Source organism: Apis mellifera, linkage group LG6, assembly GCF_003254395.2.
Source record: "Apis mellifera strain DH4 linkage group LG6, Amel_HAv3.1, whole genome shotgun sequence".
NCBI lineage: Eukaryota > Metazoa > Arthropoda > Insecta > Hymenoptera > Apidae > Apis > Apis mellifera.
Window position 1 is genome coordinate 16,770,939 of NC_037643.1, and position 13,683 is coordinate 16,784,621.

The window sequence follows — 13,683 nt, forward strand, 5'->3', positions numbered from 1 at the left end:
ATGGAGTGTTTCGATTACTTGGCAGTCTTATTTTGAGCATGAATCTCTCAAAAAGAATGTATTATTTCTACATTTGATAATGAAAATATTGGCGCGAAAAACGATTCATACCTGCGCACATTTCTTTTTCTATATTCTTATGAGCTAAGCGTACATATTTTTATTGTCTTTTATTTTTTCTTCTTAATATAGATCTTTTCGTTAAAATTTCAACTAGATTGCATGTGGTATAGGACGGTATTACAATGATTTCGGCAGTTAACAATAATTTCAAATATGTAATTAAATTTTTTTTAATTTCGGCAAAAAATGAGACAGGAATTATGGACGATAATAAAAAATAATACTAAGAAATAACAAAGAAAAAAAATCTAGGGGTGTCCTCCTTTTTATATATATATATATTTTTTTTTTTTTTTTGCCACTTTTTCTTTTCTTTCTTTTGGTCCCTCGATGCATATTGTGTGTGTGTATATATATATGTAATATAATATATATATTGTAATTATCGTAGTAATAGATCAAAAATATTAATAGAAAAAAAATAAGTGAAAAAAATGGATAAAGAAAATTTTCGAATAGTATTTTTTTTTTTCTTTCCTAAATAATTATGTGTGCCTGACTATCTTTCTCTCTCTCACTCGCGATCCCATTCACTCCTCTCTCTCTCTTTTTCTCGTATGCGCGCACTTTCTTATCCTCTTTTCTTTCTCTTCTCGTTTATTTCATTTTATTGCTATATATATAGATATATTTATATATTTATATATATATATATATATATGTAAAATAAATTTTTATATTCTCTATTTTTATAAGATGTTCTATAATGTACAAGATGTACGCTTCTACGCTTACGATATAAAAAAAAATAATAATAATAATAAGTGGTAAGCAGCAAAATTATATTTTTAGGAAGACGACGTGTCTCGAATGAAGTGGGGAAACAACAAAAGGATCAGTTTTACCAACTTCGTGATACCCAACATCTGCCACCCAACTTTTCTTCTCGCATTGTTTCATACAAGGAAAAAAAAAAAAAATAACAAACAATAATCGAAGGCAATCCATTCCAAGGAAATGGAAAAAAAAAATTTAAAAAAAAGAGAGAGAGAGATGGCAGAAAAAAATCGGGAGAAAGCAAAAGAAATGAAAACGTCGTCTCCCGTTTTATATCACACAATCGAAGTCTCTTTCTGAAGAAAGAGTAATCTTTCTTTTTTTGCAGAGCAATTTAATATACTAAACTCTTTCTCTCTCTATCTTGTGCATATCTATACATTCCATCGTGTTTACATTATTACCAATACTTTCAGATTTATTGGGAGATATCGGCCGAAGAAAATATTTTTGGAAATAAAAAATATATTTAAAAAAATAGAAGCAAAAATAACATGTTTGTTTTCCCCCCTTTAGTGATATCTCGGAATAAATCTTAGTGTATTTTTTGGCACTATATTTAGTTTTTTATTATCATCTAAATTGAATTTGAGTTATAAAATATGACATTGAAAAAAGATAAATATTAAAAAGAAAAAATAAAAATAATCTAAGAATATTTTCGAAGTCAAAGGATTCGGAGAAATTTTATAATGATAATGAAAAAAAATCATGATCATTAAGTAATCATTGTTCACAAAAATTGATATTTCTAATTTGTTATTATAGTAAAAATTATAAATACGTAGTTTAGCTAAAAAGAGAGAGATAGAGAGAGAAAAAGAGAGAGAGAAAAAAGAATAAAGAATTATTAATTTCTCCATTCACTTCGCTCGATATATCTTACTACAAAAATTTACCTCCAATCGAATTTTCTTATAACGATCGAAGGAGAAATTCATTTTATACGTACGCCATATTGAATTACGAAAAATTTTTCAAAAATATCAGAATGCACGATACATGTTTTACACATGTAATATATATATATATATATGAAAAGTAAACGTAATTCAAAATGGTCTTTAATCTTTGAATAAACTATAATGAAAATACGGTAAATTATAATGATGAACAACTCGACTAATTAAATGTTCAAGAATCGAATAAAAGAACAAAGAAGCGAGAAAAGAAAAGAAAAAGAGGTATTCTATGAATATAACAAACGAAACTAAACGGATTCTTTGCCCTGAAGTTTCGTAGCGAGATCCACAACGAGTTGTTGATATACCACCGGGTCTATATTCTTGCCAAGTTGATAAAGAACGAACCAGTCGCCGATCATACACATTTCCGCGATTGTATTAATATGTTCTGGCTTTGAGAGGCGCGAACGTGCACGCAATAGCACCAAGCGAAGCTTCGGACCAGCTATTACTGCAGCACGGTAGGCCAGGGTTAAACCGCTTAATACGGATAAGATGATGAACCAGAACCAGAGAAACACGTAAATCTTCTCATTGACGATGTTCAACGGTAGTACGCAGAGACCATCGAATTTCTGCACTGTACCGGACGCACCATATTTATGGAATGTACACTTGGTAACTTTAGGGAATACCCGTGACATCGGATCAATCCTCTCTTCAGGTTCCATTTCTGTGAATTTAACCACATCCGAGCCATAGGTGGTAAACTCGCCGTCCAAAAAAAAGTCCATGAAATAGATCTGCCCAACTACGTTAACGAAGTTCAACACTTCGCACAAGAAGAAACGAAATGCGTAAAAATTCTGTGTATGCCAATTCGTCGCGAAATATTCGACCAATAATTTTCTTCTTTCCGATTTAAATTCATCACTCATTACAGGACAATTTAAATCCAGGACTAGCATCTTAATTCTACCACCCTCCCAGGTCTTCCACAAATAACGTGGTACATAAAACAATATTGCCTGGAAGAAGAGCGTAAAGCACACCCACTGATAATATTTATGATACTTGATTTCGTCTTCACCCTCAACGTGAGATGCAACACCTGGTTGCACCATATCTTTGCCAACGACACCGGTTCGATCAGGAATCGTAAACGTTGAATAAATCCAACAGTATGTATCCATTACGTGAAGTGGTATTTCATCCACGATGCAGTCTATGGGATCTCCGATATACTGTCTGGATGTAACCAATAATGAAAAAGCAATTAATATGATCACCGTCGCTTTGTAGTGCAGCCGGAATACATTATTATCGATGCAAACGCTGTCGAGCTTTAGCAGTCCCTTTACGGATCCAAATACATCAAACATGGTTGATAATTTTCTCTCAAATCGATATCACAAGAAATCGAGCGATTTATTTCAATCGCGAATTTATCAGACTATTTATCAAATCAAATTGGACACCCTTGGGTTATTAATGACCCGCGCGACGTGACGCCGCGCGTCAAGAGGCGTCCCTAAGCCACCCTGTACACGCACAAAACAAACAGCTTTTAAAAAATTCGTTTCTCACGTTAATAGACGTATTCTTCTTCGTTACTGATGTAACACTGTTTAAATTTCGTTCGTATTTTCAAAAACACGTGTGTCCAGTTTCGATTGTTCCGTGACCACTGCGCGCGTGAATACGGTTCTACTGCAGCAAAGCGTCACCGAGAGCGGTTGTGTCGTAATGGCTGCGTTCAGAAACTCTGTACGACACGAGCACGCGAGGACATGCCGTTCCGCAAGCTGCTCCCTTTTATTTTCTTCTCTGTCTAACGTTCGCGTTGTCAATTCGTTTCTTCTCTCTTGCATACACCGTACAACGTCTTCTCTCTATCTCGCTTGTCGATCGTATACAGCCTGGTTGGAGACGCAAAACTATACGTTCTTTCTGCTGCACACTAAGATTCTATCCCCACTTACAATATGAGAAAACTCGTCTCTTTTTCTTTCTTCCTCTTTTACTCTTTCCTTCTTCCTCTCTTGTCCCTTTACTACACCTAACCCCACTTTTCGTCTCTTTTAACCGTCGCGTCGGCCTGGATCACAGGAAACTTAGGCTTGCTATTCGTATAGTTTCGATCGCATTCGGCTAACATCGGTTCCAGCAAAATCTGCAGACGCTTGCACGCATGCGTAGTTGAAAAGCAATCCACACCGCTCTCAAGCATAATATTGCATTTTGAAAGAAGAAAATATGAAATATTTGTTTATAATGAAATTTTTGATTTACCATAAATAATTTCTTTTTTCATAAATAATATTTCTTTTGTTAAAAGTTTAATTGTTTTTTTTGTAAGTATAAATTTGCGAAAAATATTATATATTTATTTCTCAGATAAAATAATCACTTAAAAACTGATAATTACAGTTTACTTCTTTGCCGATAATTGTATTATTCACATTGTTTTCTTTCTTATATTATTAATACCATGTTCGTTATTAGAATTGAAGGCTATCATTATTTTTTAACTCAATCTTCATTAATTGAATGTAGTCTAATGATAAAAATAAAATTATATATTAGCAAAATATATAATTGATAAAAAATTAATCAAAATAGAATTTATCGATTACATTAGTCTTTTTTTATTGTTATATAAAATAATATTTTAAAAGATTATTAAGAAGAACATAAAAAAATAATTGAAATAACTTGCACAATAAATATCATATGCTTCATATTACAAATACCAAGCTTAACATATCGCTTTACATCTGAAATTTTACACCGTTCTAGATAGATGCTATACTGAACAGCAATCATCACTAATAAATAATTACTATCTTTATTACTCTATAGATTATTTAATACTAGTAGATCAATTTATTTTAAATTTATTTTAAATTATATACATATTAATTAGTAATGATATAAAATCAATAAATAAATTATATTATCAGATAAATTAGATTATTAACGCATAATTAATTATAGAAATTAAAGAATATGATATATTAATTGACAAATATATAATCGATTACATCTTAAATATATATTGTTTTTATTATTTTTTAAACATTTGTAATATTCAACGTATTATATTTAAATTATTTGCTTTTAATCTTTTTTTTATCTTTGCTTTTATCTATTTTTGATAAAAAATTCTAACGTATTTCATTGAAATTTTTCTATTATTTATTTTACCGGATCATATTATTATCTACAGTAAGTCTGCATTGATATAGTTATATCCATTATGTTTGATTATTATATATAGATAAATCAGAATTGGTATTGGCATTCTTGAAAAAATAACTTCGAATGTAGTATAAAAAATTAATATTTATGTTGTTTAACAAATCATAAATTATTGCTGTCATATCTAATTATTGTATTAATATTATCAAATTATAAATATAAGTATACATGTATTATAATCTTATTATAATACATATATTATTAATTAAACTTTTTATGTTTATAAATTTGATTTTATTAATTATTTAATTAAATTATTTAAATTAATAAATGTTATTTTAATTATATTTATTATATTATTAACAATATGTTATATTTCTGATAATATATAATACACCAAATCAAGGCCGGTCCTGTGGCGCAACGGATAACGCGTCTGACTACGGATCAGAAGATTCCAGGTTCGAATCCTGGCAGGATCGAAGTTTTTTTTCCTAAAATTTTTAAATAAACCATATTACAATTCATTATTTATGTATGCATGTTTGTGTGAAATATTTATGACTTTTAATATTAATAAACATTCTATGATATATCTTACGTTGTATTCTGTTCAGAATAACTCGAACATCTATATAACATTAAATTACAAACAAAACAATTACTATTAATAGCTACGGACCAATCCTAAATTCCAACAAAGATATGATATAAAAGGATACTTACTTAATGCCGTGGAAACTAATTGGAAATGAGCGTAGTCGGTGGGTCAAATAAATTAACCTAGTATGCACACGAGAACCGGTTGCAAGACAATGTAAACTGAGAAGAACTATCAAGGTAGATATGAAGATGATGCTTCACAAAGAATTTTCAATTGACAAAATCATTTTATATATTGAATTTCATAATTAATTTTTTTTATTTAAAATTAAACTTTTATGAAAGATACTTTTTTTTTTTGTTGTTGAAATGATTATACAAATTTCGAATAAATATCATTTATGATTAAATCGGTGCTTTTCATTTCAATTGAGAGACTGATAGAGTTCGATGATCAGACTACACTATCGTTGATAATCCCATTGCTTGCATATATTGTGTATATTATTCAGTTCTCTCCAACAAAATATCCGTTGAACCATGGGATTTTTGACTGGAAAAGGTTTCTCTTACCTGTAGTTTGTGGGTAGGCGTCGACGTGGCACGATACTCGATACATCAGCTGCTATGAACCTACCTGTGACTTCTCCGTGGAGAATGGCGCATTACGGAAGAGTGGGGCCAAAAGGAAAGGACCGGTTTTTCTGGTTTTCAATATCTTCGATCCTTATAGCCTATTCTTGCTACCTTCACCACAGCATGCTATAAGATATGTAAGTGTATGTATATATATATATGAGTATGTGTTGTATATATACATTATATATTATATTTTATATCTTTTTACACTCTCTCTCTGCCTATAGCTCTTCGATTTATTCATTTTTATCTTAACTGAAACATAGAATGCATCAAACCATTTTAAAATTTTTCTACGAATGAAATGAAAAAATTTAAAAAATTTTTTCGTATTACATAATTGATATTATTATAAAAAAAAATATATGTGATTAATACTAATTGTATTGTTTTTTTTTATTTCATTTATGATTAATTTAATTTATTGAATTATAAAAAAATCCAAAAACTTATAATGAACGTATTTAATAATTTTTTAAATATAAATAATATTAATTTAAAAATTATATTCTCTCATATGAAAATATAAATAAAAAGGAATATTTTTATATGTAGATTTTATATTTATACTTTTTTAATAATAGGATATCAACTATTACCAAAAAATAGAAATAAAATTTGAAATATTTCTCTGGAAATAAAATTTGAATATATAAATTACTTTGCGTTAATATTTTATTGCAAAAACATCAATAGTTTAAACAATATATATGCATAAGAATATTTATAAAAGAATGTATCAAAGAAATTATTTTTAAAATCTGCTGATTTTAGCAGCTTTTATAGTTGAATTGAATTGAATCTATTCAGGGTTTTAAATCATTAATCAAATATTCCGATTTTTTACACCGATATTTTGATGAGACATATTTAAAATCCCATTAAATATTAAGTCTATTTTGCACCTCACTTGTAATATATTCAATAATAAAAATTATTAAACTCATTGACTTGCAGAGTTGCCAGGTATCGGGACAAGATGGCAGTCAGTAATATCAGTAAGTAACAACGTAAGTAGAGTAATAATAGAGATATGATACCCCCGTTTCTCTCGTTTCTCTAGAGAGAATAAATTACTTACTGACAGTTAGGCTAGTCGTTACACGTATCAATAGCATAAAATAATAGCGTGAGAATTAAAAAATATTTATAAATTAATATCATAAGTTTATAAAATAAAATTTAACCTTTCGTTAACCTTAATATCTCTAATTAAAACAGTTAATTATAAGTGAATAAATTGTATTTTATAAAATAAAAATTACTACTTTGACAATATCTCTAATAAATGGAACGTATTCCCTATAAATTTTCAATGCAATTGTGAAGAATACATGTGTCTGTTACATATTTAATAAAATATTTATTATATTTAGAAATGAATTTGTGATTTTCAGCAATTTAAAAATTTAAAAGTATTCCAAAAAATCTAAAGTCCGAAAAATAACTTGCATAATTTAATTATCAATAGTGAAAATAATAATAAACAGAATATTTGTTATTCTGTTAAAGAATAAAATAAAATAATAATATAATTATTATTGTTGAAGTGATAGTGAAGTTTTATTAAAAATGTTTTCGGTAATTATAAATTTCAAATTTAATTTGAAAATTTTTATTTTTGAACTATATTTTTTTGCTTTTAGGACCAGGAAGTACTTTATACTCCGAGCAAATGGAGCAAAAGATTCGATCAAATGCAAATATTGTCAAATTATTGTAAATTTTCTAAAGAGGGTAAAATAAAATAAAAAAAATTAATAAAATTATTTAAGATGGAATGAGTTGATATTTTTTTTATATATAATAATTAATTTATTATCATAGTTACTGAAAATGCTCGTAAAACTTTAAAATGTGAACTTGATATTCCGTATGGAACATCAAAAGGAACTAAATACGATATTTATGGAACTGACTTACCTAAAGGTATATAAATAAAAATTTTAAATGATTTATTTAAATATTAAAATATTGATGAGCCAAATCTACTACCGTTAATCATTATAATTAATCGTCATATATTCATGATATTTGAATTTTTTTCTATTTAAATTTCTTACAATATAAACAATGAATTTTTATTTAAATATTTTAAGTTAAATTTAAAAGTCAATATTTTAAATATTTTTTTTCAGATTCCCCTATATTTATATTCATTCATGGTGGTTATTGGCAAGAAGGTAGTAAAGATATATCTGCATATGCAGCTCCTGTCTTTGTTAATAAAGGAATTAAAGTTATAACCATTGGTTACGATTTATGCCCTAATGGTAAATTTTGTTTTCTTTTATTCCAATTTTGCTTTTTATAAAATTAAAAACAATATTCTAAAAATATTTTAATAATTAATTTCCATATTTTTTATACTTTAAGTTAAACTTAGGGATATAATATCGCAGATAAAAACAGCAATTGCACATATACTAAAATCTGCTTCGAGTCTCAAATGTCGGTATGATATAATTAATATTTACATGATAATTTTGTTAATATACAAATTATAAATTTGTATAAATTGGATGGATTTATATATATATAGGAATGTTTGGGTCTCTGGCCATAGCGCTGGTGCACATCTAGCGTCCAGTATTTTATACGATAAATTATGGTTAGATGAAATGACAAAACATGGATACTTATATCTATTAAAAGGTATCGTGTTAATAAGCGGTATCTTTAATTTGGAACCTCTTGTCAATACTAGTAATAATACAGCTTTAAAACTTACAAAGTAAGTATCTGAATATTTTAATAAACTATTTATATTTCAATTTATATTAATACGCAATATGTATATATATATATATATATATTTCAGAAATGAAATCGACGCATACAGCTTTACCACTCTAAATACTAAGAATAATATTCCTATCCAAGGGTTAAAAGTTATTGTAACCAATGGAGAATGTGATTCACCAGTATTTATCAATGAATCACGCGAGTGTGCTCAGGTACTCGTGTTATTTAAATAAGTGATAATTTACTCAATTATTTTAATACATTCTATCTATTATAAAAAAATTTACAATTTTTTTTCTTATTTTAGAAACTTATTACAATAGTAGATAATGTTCAATATATTTTATTAAGAGAAAATATCGATCATTTTGATATCGTAGAAAATCTTACAAACGAGGAATTTATTTTGACGAAACTGATATTACGTAATATTTTTTATGATTAGAAAAGAACTTATATAAAAATATCATACATATTGAACATACATTTAAATAAATTTATAACAAACATTTAATGTACAAAATTTATTTAAATATTCGTAAAAAATTTATCTAGTGTAATATATTAGTATACTTATATAATGTTGATAAATTACAAATTGTCCATAAAAAAACTAGTATGTTTATTTATTGTAATCCATTGGTCATCTATCATTTATTAATTTTGCATAACAATGGTCGCGATGAATTATTTTTACTTTTTCTACGAGTCATTTGGATTGTGAAATTGATGAATTCGTTTTTGAACATTGAGAAGTACTTTCTTTTTGTTTTGTAGGTAACATTATAATTTGATTAGATTGAGAAATTTGTACAGTTGTGTTTTCTTGTTTACTTTGTGAATTTTGTATTTGATTATTAATATCTACTACCTGATCTGTGGATAAATTTGATGACAAATGTATAGTTGTAGATTTTGTATTTTGCTGTGGAGATATGACTGGATTATTTTTTAATGCAGTCATAATATTTGAATTTGTCAGTCTTACATAATTGTTTGTAATATTTTTTACATTAATTATGTTTTTACCTGCTGGTATCACTAATGTTTTGTAATTACCTTTTACAACAGGAAGTACTTTAGATTCAATCTGAATAGTTGAACATTGATGAACAGCTGAATTTTCTTGTGTAAGATCTATTACATCCTTAACAGTTAATGCATTTTCATTTTCATTATATTCATCTACTTTTTCTTGTATATCTTTCCATGTATCTGGAGGTTTAGCAAAAGAGCACACTCGTAACAATGGTTTTTCTTCTGTTTCTTCTTTTTTATTTTGTAATAATTTATCATCCATTGGATTTTTATTCATAATATTAGGATCATCCTCTACAACATATATATATATATATAAAATCTAAATGTTCTGGTTTATTTTTTAATAAATAATTTTCCACCAATATTATATTTGTACACTAACCTTTTGTTTCGTCAATAGAAATTTCATTATTTGTTATAGTTGAAAACATTATATTAGGTAAAATATTTAAATGTGGTGTTACATTAGGTGATGATGCTGCATTATTTTCTATTGATTTCAATTCAAAATTATATTTACAATTAGATATATTCTCATGTGTATTATTAATTTTTGATTTTGAATTATCATTACTATTATTTTTTAATTCATCATTCATATTTGTTTGGCATATTTCTTCTACTTTTGTGATATCTTTTTCTACCTTAGATTTTATTTTTATACATGTATTATTTTTAAATGTTTCACTTTCATCTGTACTATTTTCTTCTTCTGAACTAATTTTTTCCTTATCTATATCCAAATCTATATCAATTTCACTAACATCATCATCATCATTATCTTCTTCATCATCATTTTCTATACTATTCTCTTCATCCTCTTCATTTTCTAATGATGTTTTAGAGTCTTCACTTTTCATTTCTTCTTGCTTTTTTACATATGTATCAAAAACATTAGATAATTTCTTTTCACCTTCTCTTTGGTTCTGTATCAATTTTTCAGCTAACACTGGGTCTTTTAATGCAGGATCATCTTCTTCATTTTCAAGAAATAAGGAAAATGTATCCCAATAATCATTGCATCGACATTGTTTTAAATATTTTCCCAAAGCAACAAATGCATCTTTTGCTATAATAATAAATATATATGATGTAAAATATCTATATCAATTTGAAGAAAATTTTAATAACTTACCAATTTTTTTCTGTCTTTTATAATCTAAATTTAAATTATGCAATTCATTACATTTTGTAACACATCTTAAAATATCAGTGTAATCTGGAAAAATTATTGCTTCTCTAAAAGCACCAATTTTTTTCAATTTATTTCTCTTTGATATTTTAGAATTAACGAAACTTGTGATAGCATGATCTACAGCAACAATTCCTGTAGTACCAAAATGCTTTGGTTGTAGATATGTTCGATCTGCATCAGGATTTGCTCCAGTATATTCACAATATTTGTTATAAAGTTCCACCATTCGATATTTATATTTTTCTAGTTTGATATAATTACTGTTATTTTCATCATCAAAATTGATTTCTGATTCTTCAAGTTTTTTTATATATGCTTCACATTTTTCCATTGTTTTTAATATTACGTTAATTTTCCTTTGTATAGCAGGATCTATTTCTTGTTTTTCTTCATTATCTGTATTAGTTGATATAATTTCATTGTCATTAAATACATTATTAATTGTATATGATATATTTGAACATACTGTAGTAACTACATTTGAATTATTATTTTTATTTAATTTATTTGCATCAGGAGAACAAATTTTGTTATTTAATAATAAAGATGACTTTCCTTTATAACTATTTTTCATTTCATTCATTACTTCAGCTATATATACAAACAATTTGCTATCACTATTCATTATATCATTTCTTTTATCATTTAAAAAATTAATAAAAGCTTTGGAATTAGCATATTTAGGATCTAATTGCTCATAACGTCTTTTTAATTTATTAACAATAGTTTTCATATCTTCAGAACGATCTCTTTGCAAACATAAACTAATAAACATAGGAAATACATCCTGCTCCACAGAAGAAATAATTTTCTTTTCTTTTACAACCAATTTTGGTTTCAATAATGTTTTTTCTTTCTTTTCTTCCTTTTCTTTCTTTTCTTCCTTTTCTTCCTTTTCTTCCTTTTCTTTTCTTATTTCTTTTTCTTCTTTCTTTTTTATATTACATAATTTAACATTGCTTTCTTTTTCATATATAAATATTTTTGAGCTTTTTTCAGAACTAGAAGCATCATTATTTATTTCAGATATTTTTCTTTTTAATGCACATTCTTTCGATTTTTCATAATTACTTGAAGAAGCTTCTATTTTTATATGAGAATCAGAATTGTTCCCTAATTTTTTAATAAATGAATCTTGTTTGTCATTACGTTTATCCTAAAATAATAAAATAATGATATATAATTTTTTAAATTCTTTATTTATTGTAGTTTATAAATAGTAAAAAATAAATAAATGATATTATTAAGAATTTATAACTTAATAAAAAATATAATTATTAATAATAATATAATTAATTTTAATATAACAAAATATAAATACAAACCTGCTTTATATTTTCCTCATCATCTGATGAAATACATATAATTTCATCTTTCGTATTTTCCATATTTGTTCTATTATAATTTAATAGAAAAGTTGGATCATATTACAATATATAAAATCCATCACCAAATTTGATTCATCTTGCAATTAAAAAATAAATTATTAATTCTATTATAATTATGTTAAACACATTTCATTATATATATATATTAATATTTGTTTGAAAATACACATTATTATTTAATTTATTACATATTTTATTTTTACTTTAACTTAAGACTAACAATATAAATTTAACAATATAGATAAATTTGATAAAATAGAATTATATATACAATTAATTTTAGAATTAGATTTTTAAGAAAATTTTGACTTTTAAAAAATTAACATAGTATTAAAAAGAAATTTAAAGTAGATATAGAAATAAATAATATTTAGATACTGTATTTACAAGCAATTAACTTTTAGGCACTTCACTTCGTACGTACCACCTTAATCGCACAACTTTTTATTCTAAATAACTGATTACGATTACTACTTGAAACAAAACTTAACAAAAAATAATAATATATTCTAGGTTGTTTTAAATAAAAAAAAAGAAAACAATTAAAAAAGATTTTATAATATTAGAAAAAATAAAATATATTAAAGTGATTTAATTGACGTTACCTACAATATAACCTAAATTTATAATATTTATGAAATAACCTAAATTACGTAGTTTTTATTATTATTTGAGCAGAATTTAATATTAATTTTGGATTTAAATCTAGAGATTTTTTCATAATATTGTTAAGTTGGTATTACTAGAAATTTTAAAATAATAACTAAAAATAGTAATATATTTAATTATTTTCTAGTAGATAAATATTATACATAATATTTTTATTCTTAAAAGTTTAATTATAATATCTTGATTTTATTACAAATATATCTTTTTATTTTAATTTCTTAATTATTTTTAATTAATGTTAAGAGACATATTATAATCATATTATATTTCATAAATATATGAGATATTCATCAAAATATATTATTTGAAACATAAATTTTTGAGAAATACATAGTTCATAATAAGAATAAAAAAGATTTTTCACTTGCTTACCATCATATGAAGTTATACTGTTATA

General features: G+C 25.6%; 3 protein-coding genes, 1 long non-coding RNA gene and 1 other non-coding gene across 12 annotated transcripts; 2 read left to right on the top strand and 3 right to left on the bottom strand.

Moving 5' to 3' along the window:
* Positions 1-584: 584 nt before the first annotated feature.
* Positions 585-3,891, bottom strand: LOC724832 (innexin inx2). The gene has a single exon (XM_003251623.4). The coding sequence runs from the start codon at positions 3,185-3,187 to the stop codon at positions 2,111-2,113; it is 1,077 nt and encodes a 358-aa protein (XP_003251671.1). The 5' UTR covers positions 3,188-3,891; the 3' UTR covers positions 585-2,110.
* Positions 3,892-5,337: 1,446 nt separating this feature from the next.
* LOC107964652 lies at positions 5,338-5,742 on the bottom strand. Its single transcript, XR_001703546.2, has 2 exons — positions 5,608-5,742; positions 5,338-5,500 (listed from the first exon to the last, which is right to left on the bottom strand). It is a non-coding gene; the product is annotated as an uncharacterized LOC107964652 (long non-coding RNA).
* On the top strand, positions 5,416-5,488 carry TRNAR-ACG. The gene has a single exon. It is a non-coding gene; the product is annotated as a tRNA-Arg (tRNA).
* Positions 5,743-6,000: 258 nt separating the features above from the next.
* Positions 6,001-9,475, top strand: LOC726754 (kynurenine formamidase). 3 transcript variants are annotated; one of them, XM_006570878.3, is made up of 9 exons: positions 6,001-6,382; positions 7,206-7,246; positions 7,895-7,985; positions 8,076-8,177; positions 8,387-8,521; positions 8,625-8,703; positions 8,791-8,982; positions 9,070-9,205; positions 9,301-9,475. In XM_006570878.3, exons 3-9 carry the CDS (start codon positions 7,946-7,948, stop codon positions 9,436-9,438), a joined length of 822 nt encoding a protein of 273 aa, XP_006570941.1. In that variant the 5' UTR covers positions 6,001-6,382; positions 7,206-7,246; positions 7,895-7,945; the 3' UTR covers positions 9,439-9,475. The 3 variants fall into 3 exon arrangements, with proteins under 3 accessions (XP_006570941.1, XP_026297342.1, XP_001122474.2); XM_026441557.1 differs by having other exon boundaries at positions 6,002-6,382; positions 7,206-7,258; XM_001122474.5 differs by lacking the exons at positions 6,001-6,382; positions 7,206-7,246 and adding an exon at positions 7,680-7,829.
* On the bottom strand, positions 9,292-13,677 carry LOC100579061 (MATH and LRR domain-containing protein PFE0570w). Of its 6 annotated transcripts, XM_026441556.1 has the most exons (6): positions 13,005-13,149; positions 12,555-12,693; positions 11,170-12,385; positions 10,417-11,103; positions 10,053-10,325; positions 9,292-9,869 (listed from the first exon to the last, which is right to left on the bottom strand). In XM_026441556.1, exons 2-6 carry the CDS (start codon positions 12,615-12,617, stop codon positions 9,703-9,705), a joined length of 2,406 nt encoding a protein of 801 aa, XP_026297341.1. In that variant the 5' UTR covers positions 12,618-12,693; positions 13,005-13,149; the 3' UTR covers positions 9,292-9,702. The 6 variants fall into 6 exon arrangements, with proteins under 6 accessions (XP_026297341.1, XP_026297339.1, XP_026297337.1 ...); XM_026441554.1 differs by lacking the exon at positions 13,005-13,149 and adding an exon at positions 13,659-13,677 and having other exon boundaries at positions 9,292-10,325; XM_026441552.1 differs by lacking the exon at positions 13,005-13,149 and adding an exon at positions 13,223-13,281 and having other exon boundaries at positions 9,292-10,325.
* Positions 13,678-13,683: the final 6 nt, after the last annotated feature.

Bases quoted from the DNA above. Each gene is read 5' to 3' on its own strand.
- LOC724832 (XM_003251623.4), bottom strand. From the start codon at position 3,187: ATGTTTGATGTATTTGGATCCGTAAAGGGACTGCTAAAGCTCGACAGC.
- LOC726754 (XM_001122474.5), top strand. The intron at 8,178-8,386 runs GTATATAAATAA...ATTTTTTTTCAG, and splicing joins TGGAACTGACTTACCTAAAG to ATTCCCCTATATTTATATTC. The intron at 8,983-9,069 runs GTAAGTATCTGA...TATATATTTCAG, and splicing joins ACAGCTTTAAAACTTACAAA to AAATGAAATCGACGCATACA.
- LOC100579061 (XM_026441554.1), bottom strand. From the start codon at position 12,617: ATGGAAAATACGAAAGATGAAATTATATGTATTTCATCAGATGATGAG. The intron at 11,104-11,169 runs GTAAGTTATTAA...TTATTATTATAG, and splicing joins TAAAAGACAGAAAAAAATTG to CAAAAGATGCATTTGTTGCT. The intron at 10,326-10,416 runs GTTAGTGTACAA...TATATGTTGTAG, and splicing joins TTCTATTGACGAAACAAAAG to AGGATGATCCTAATATTATG.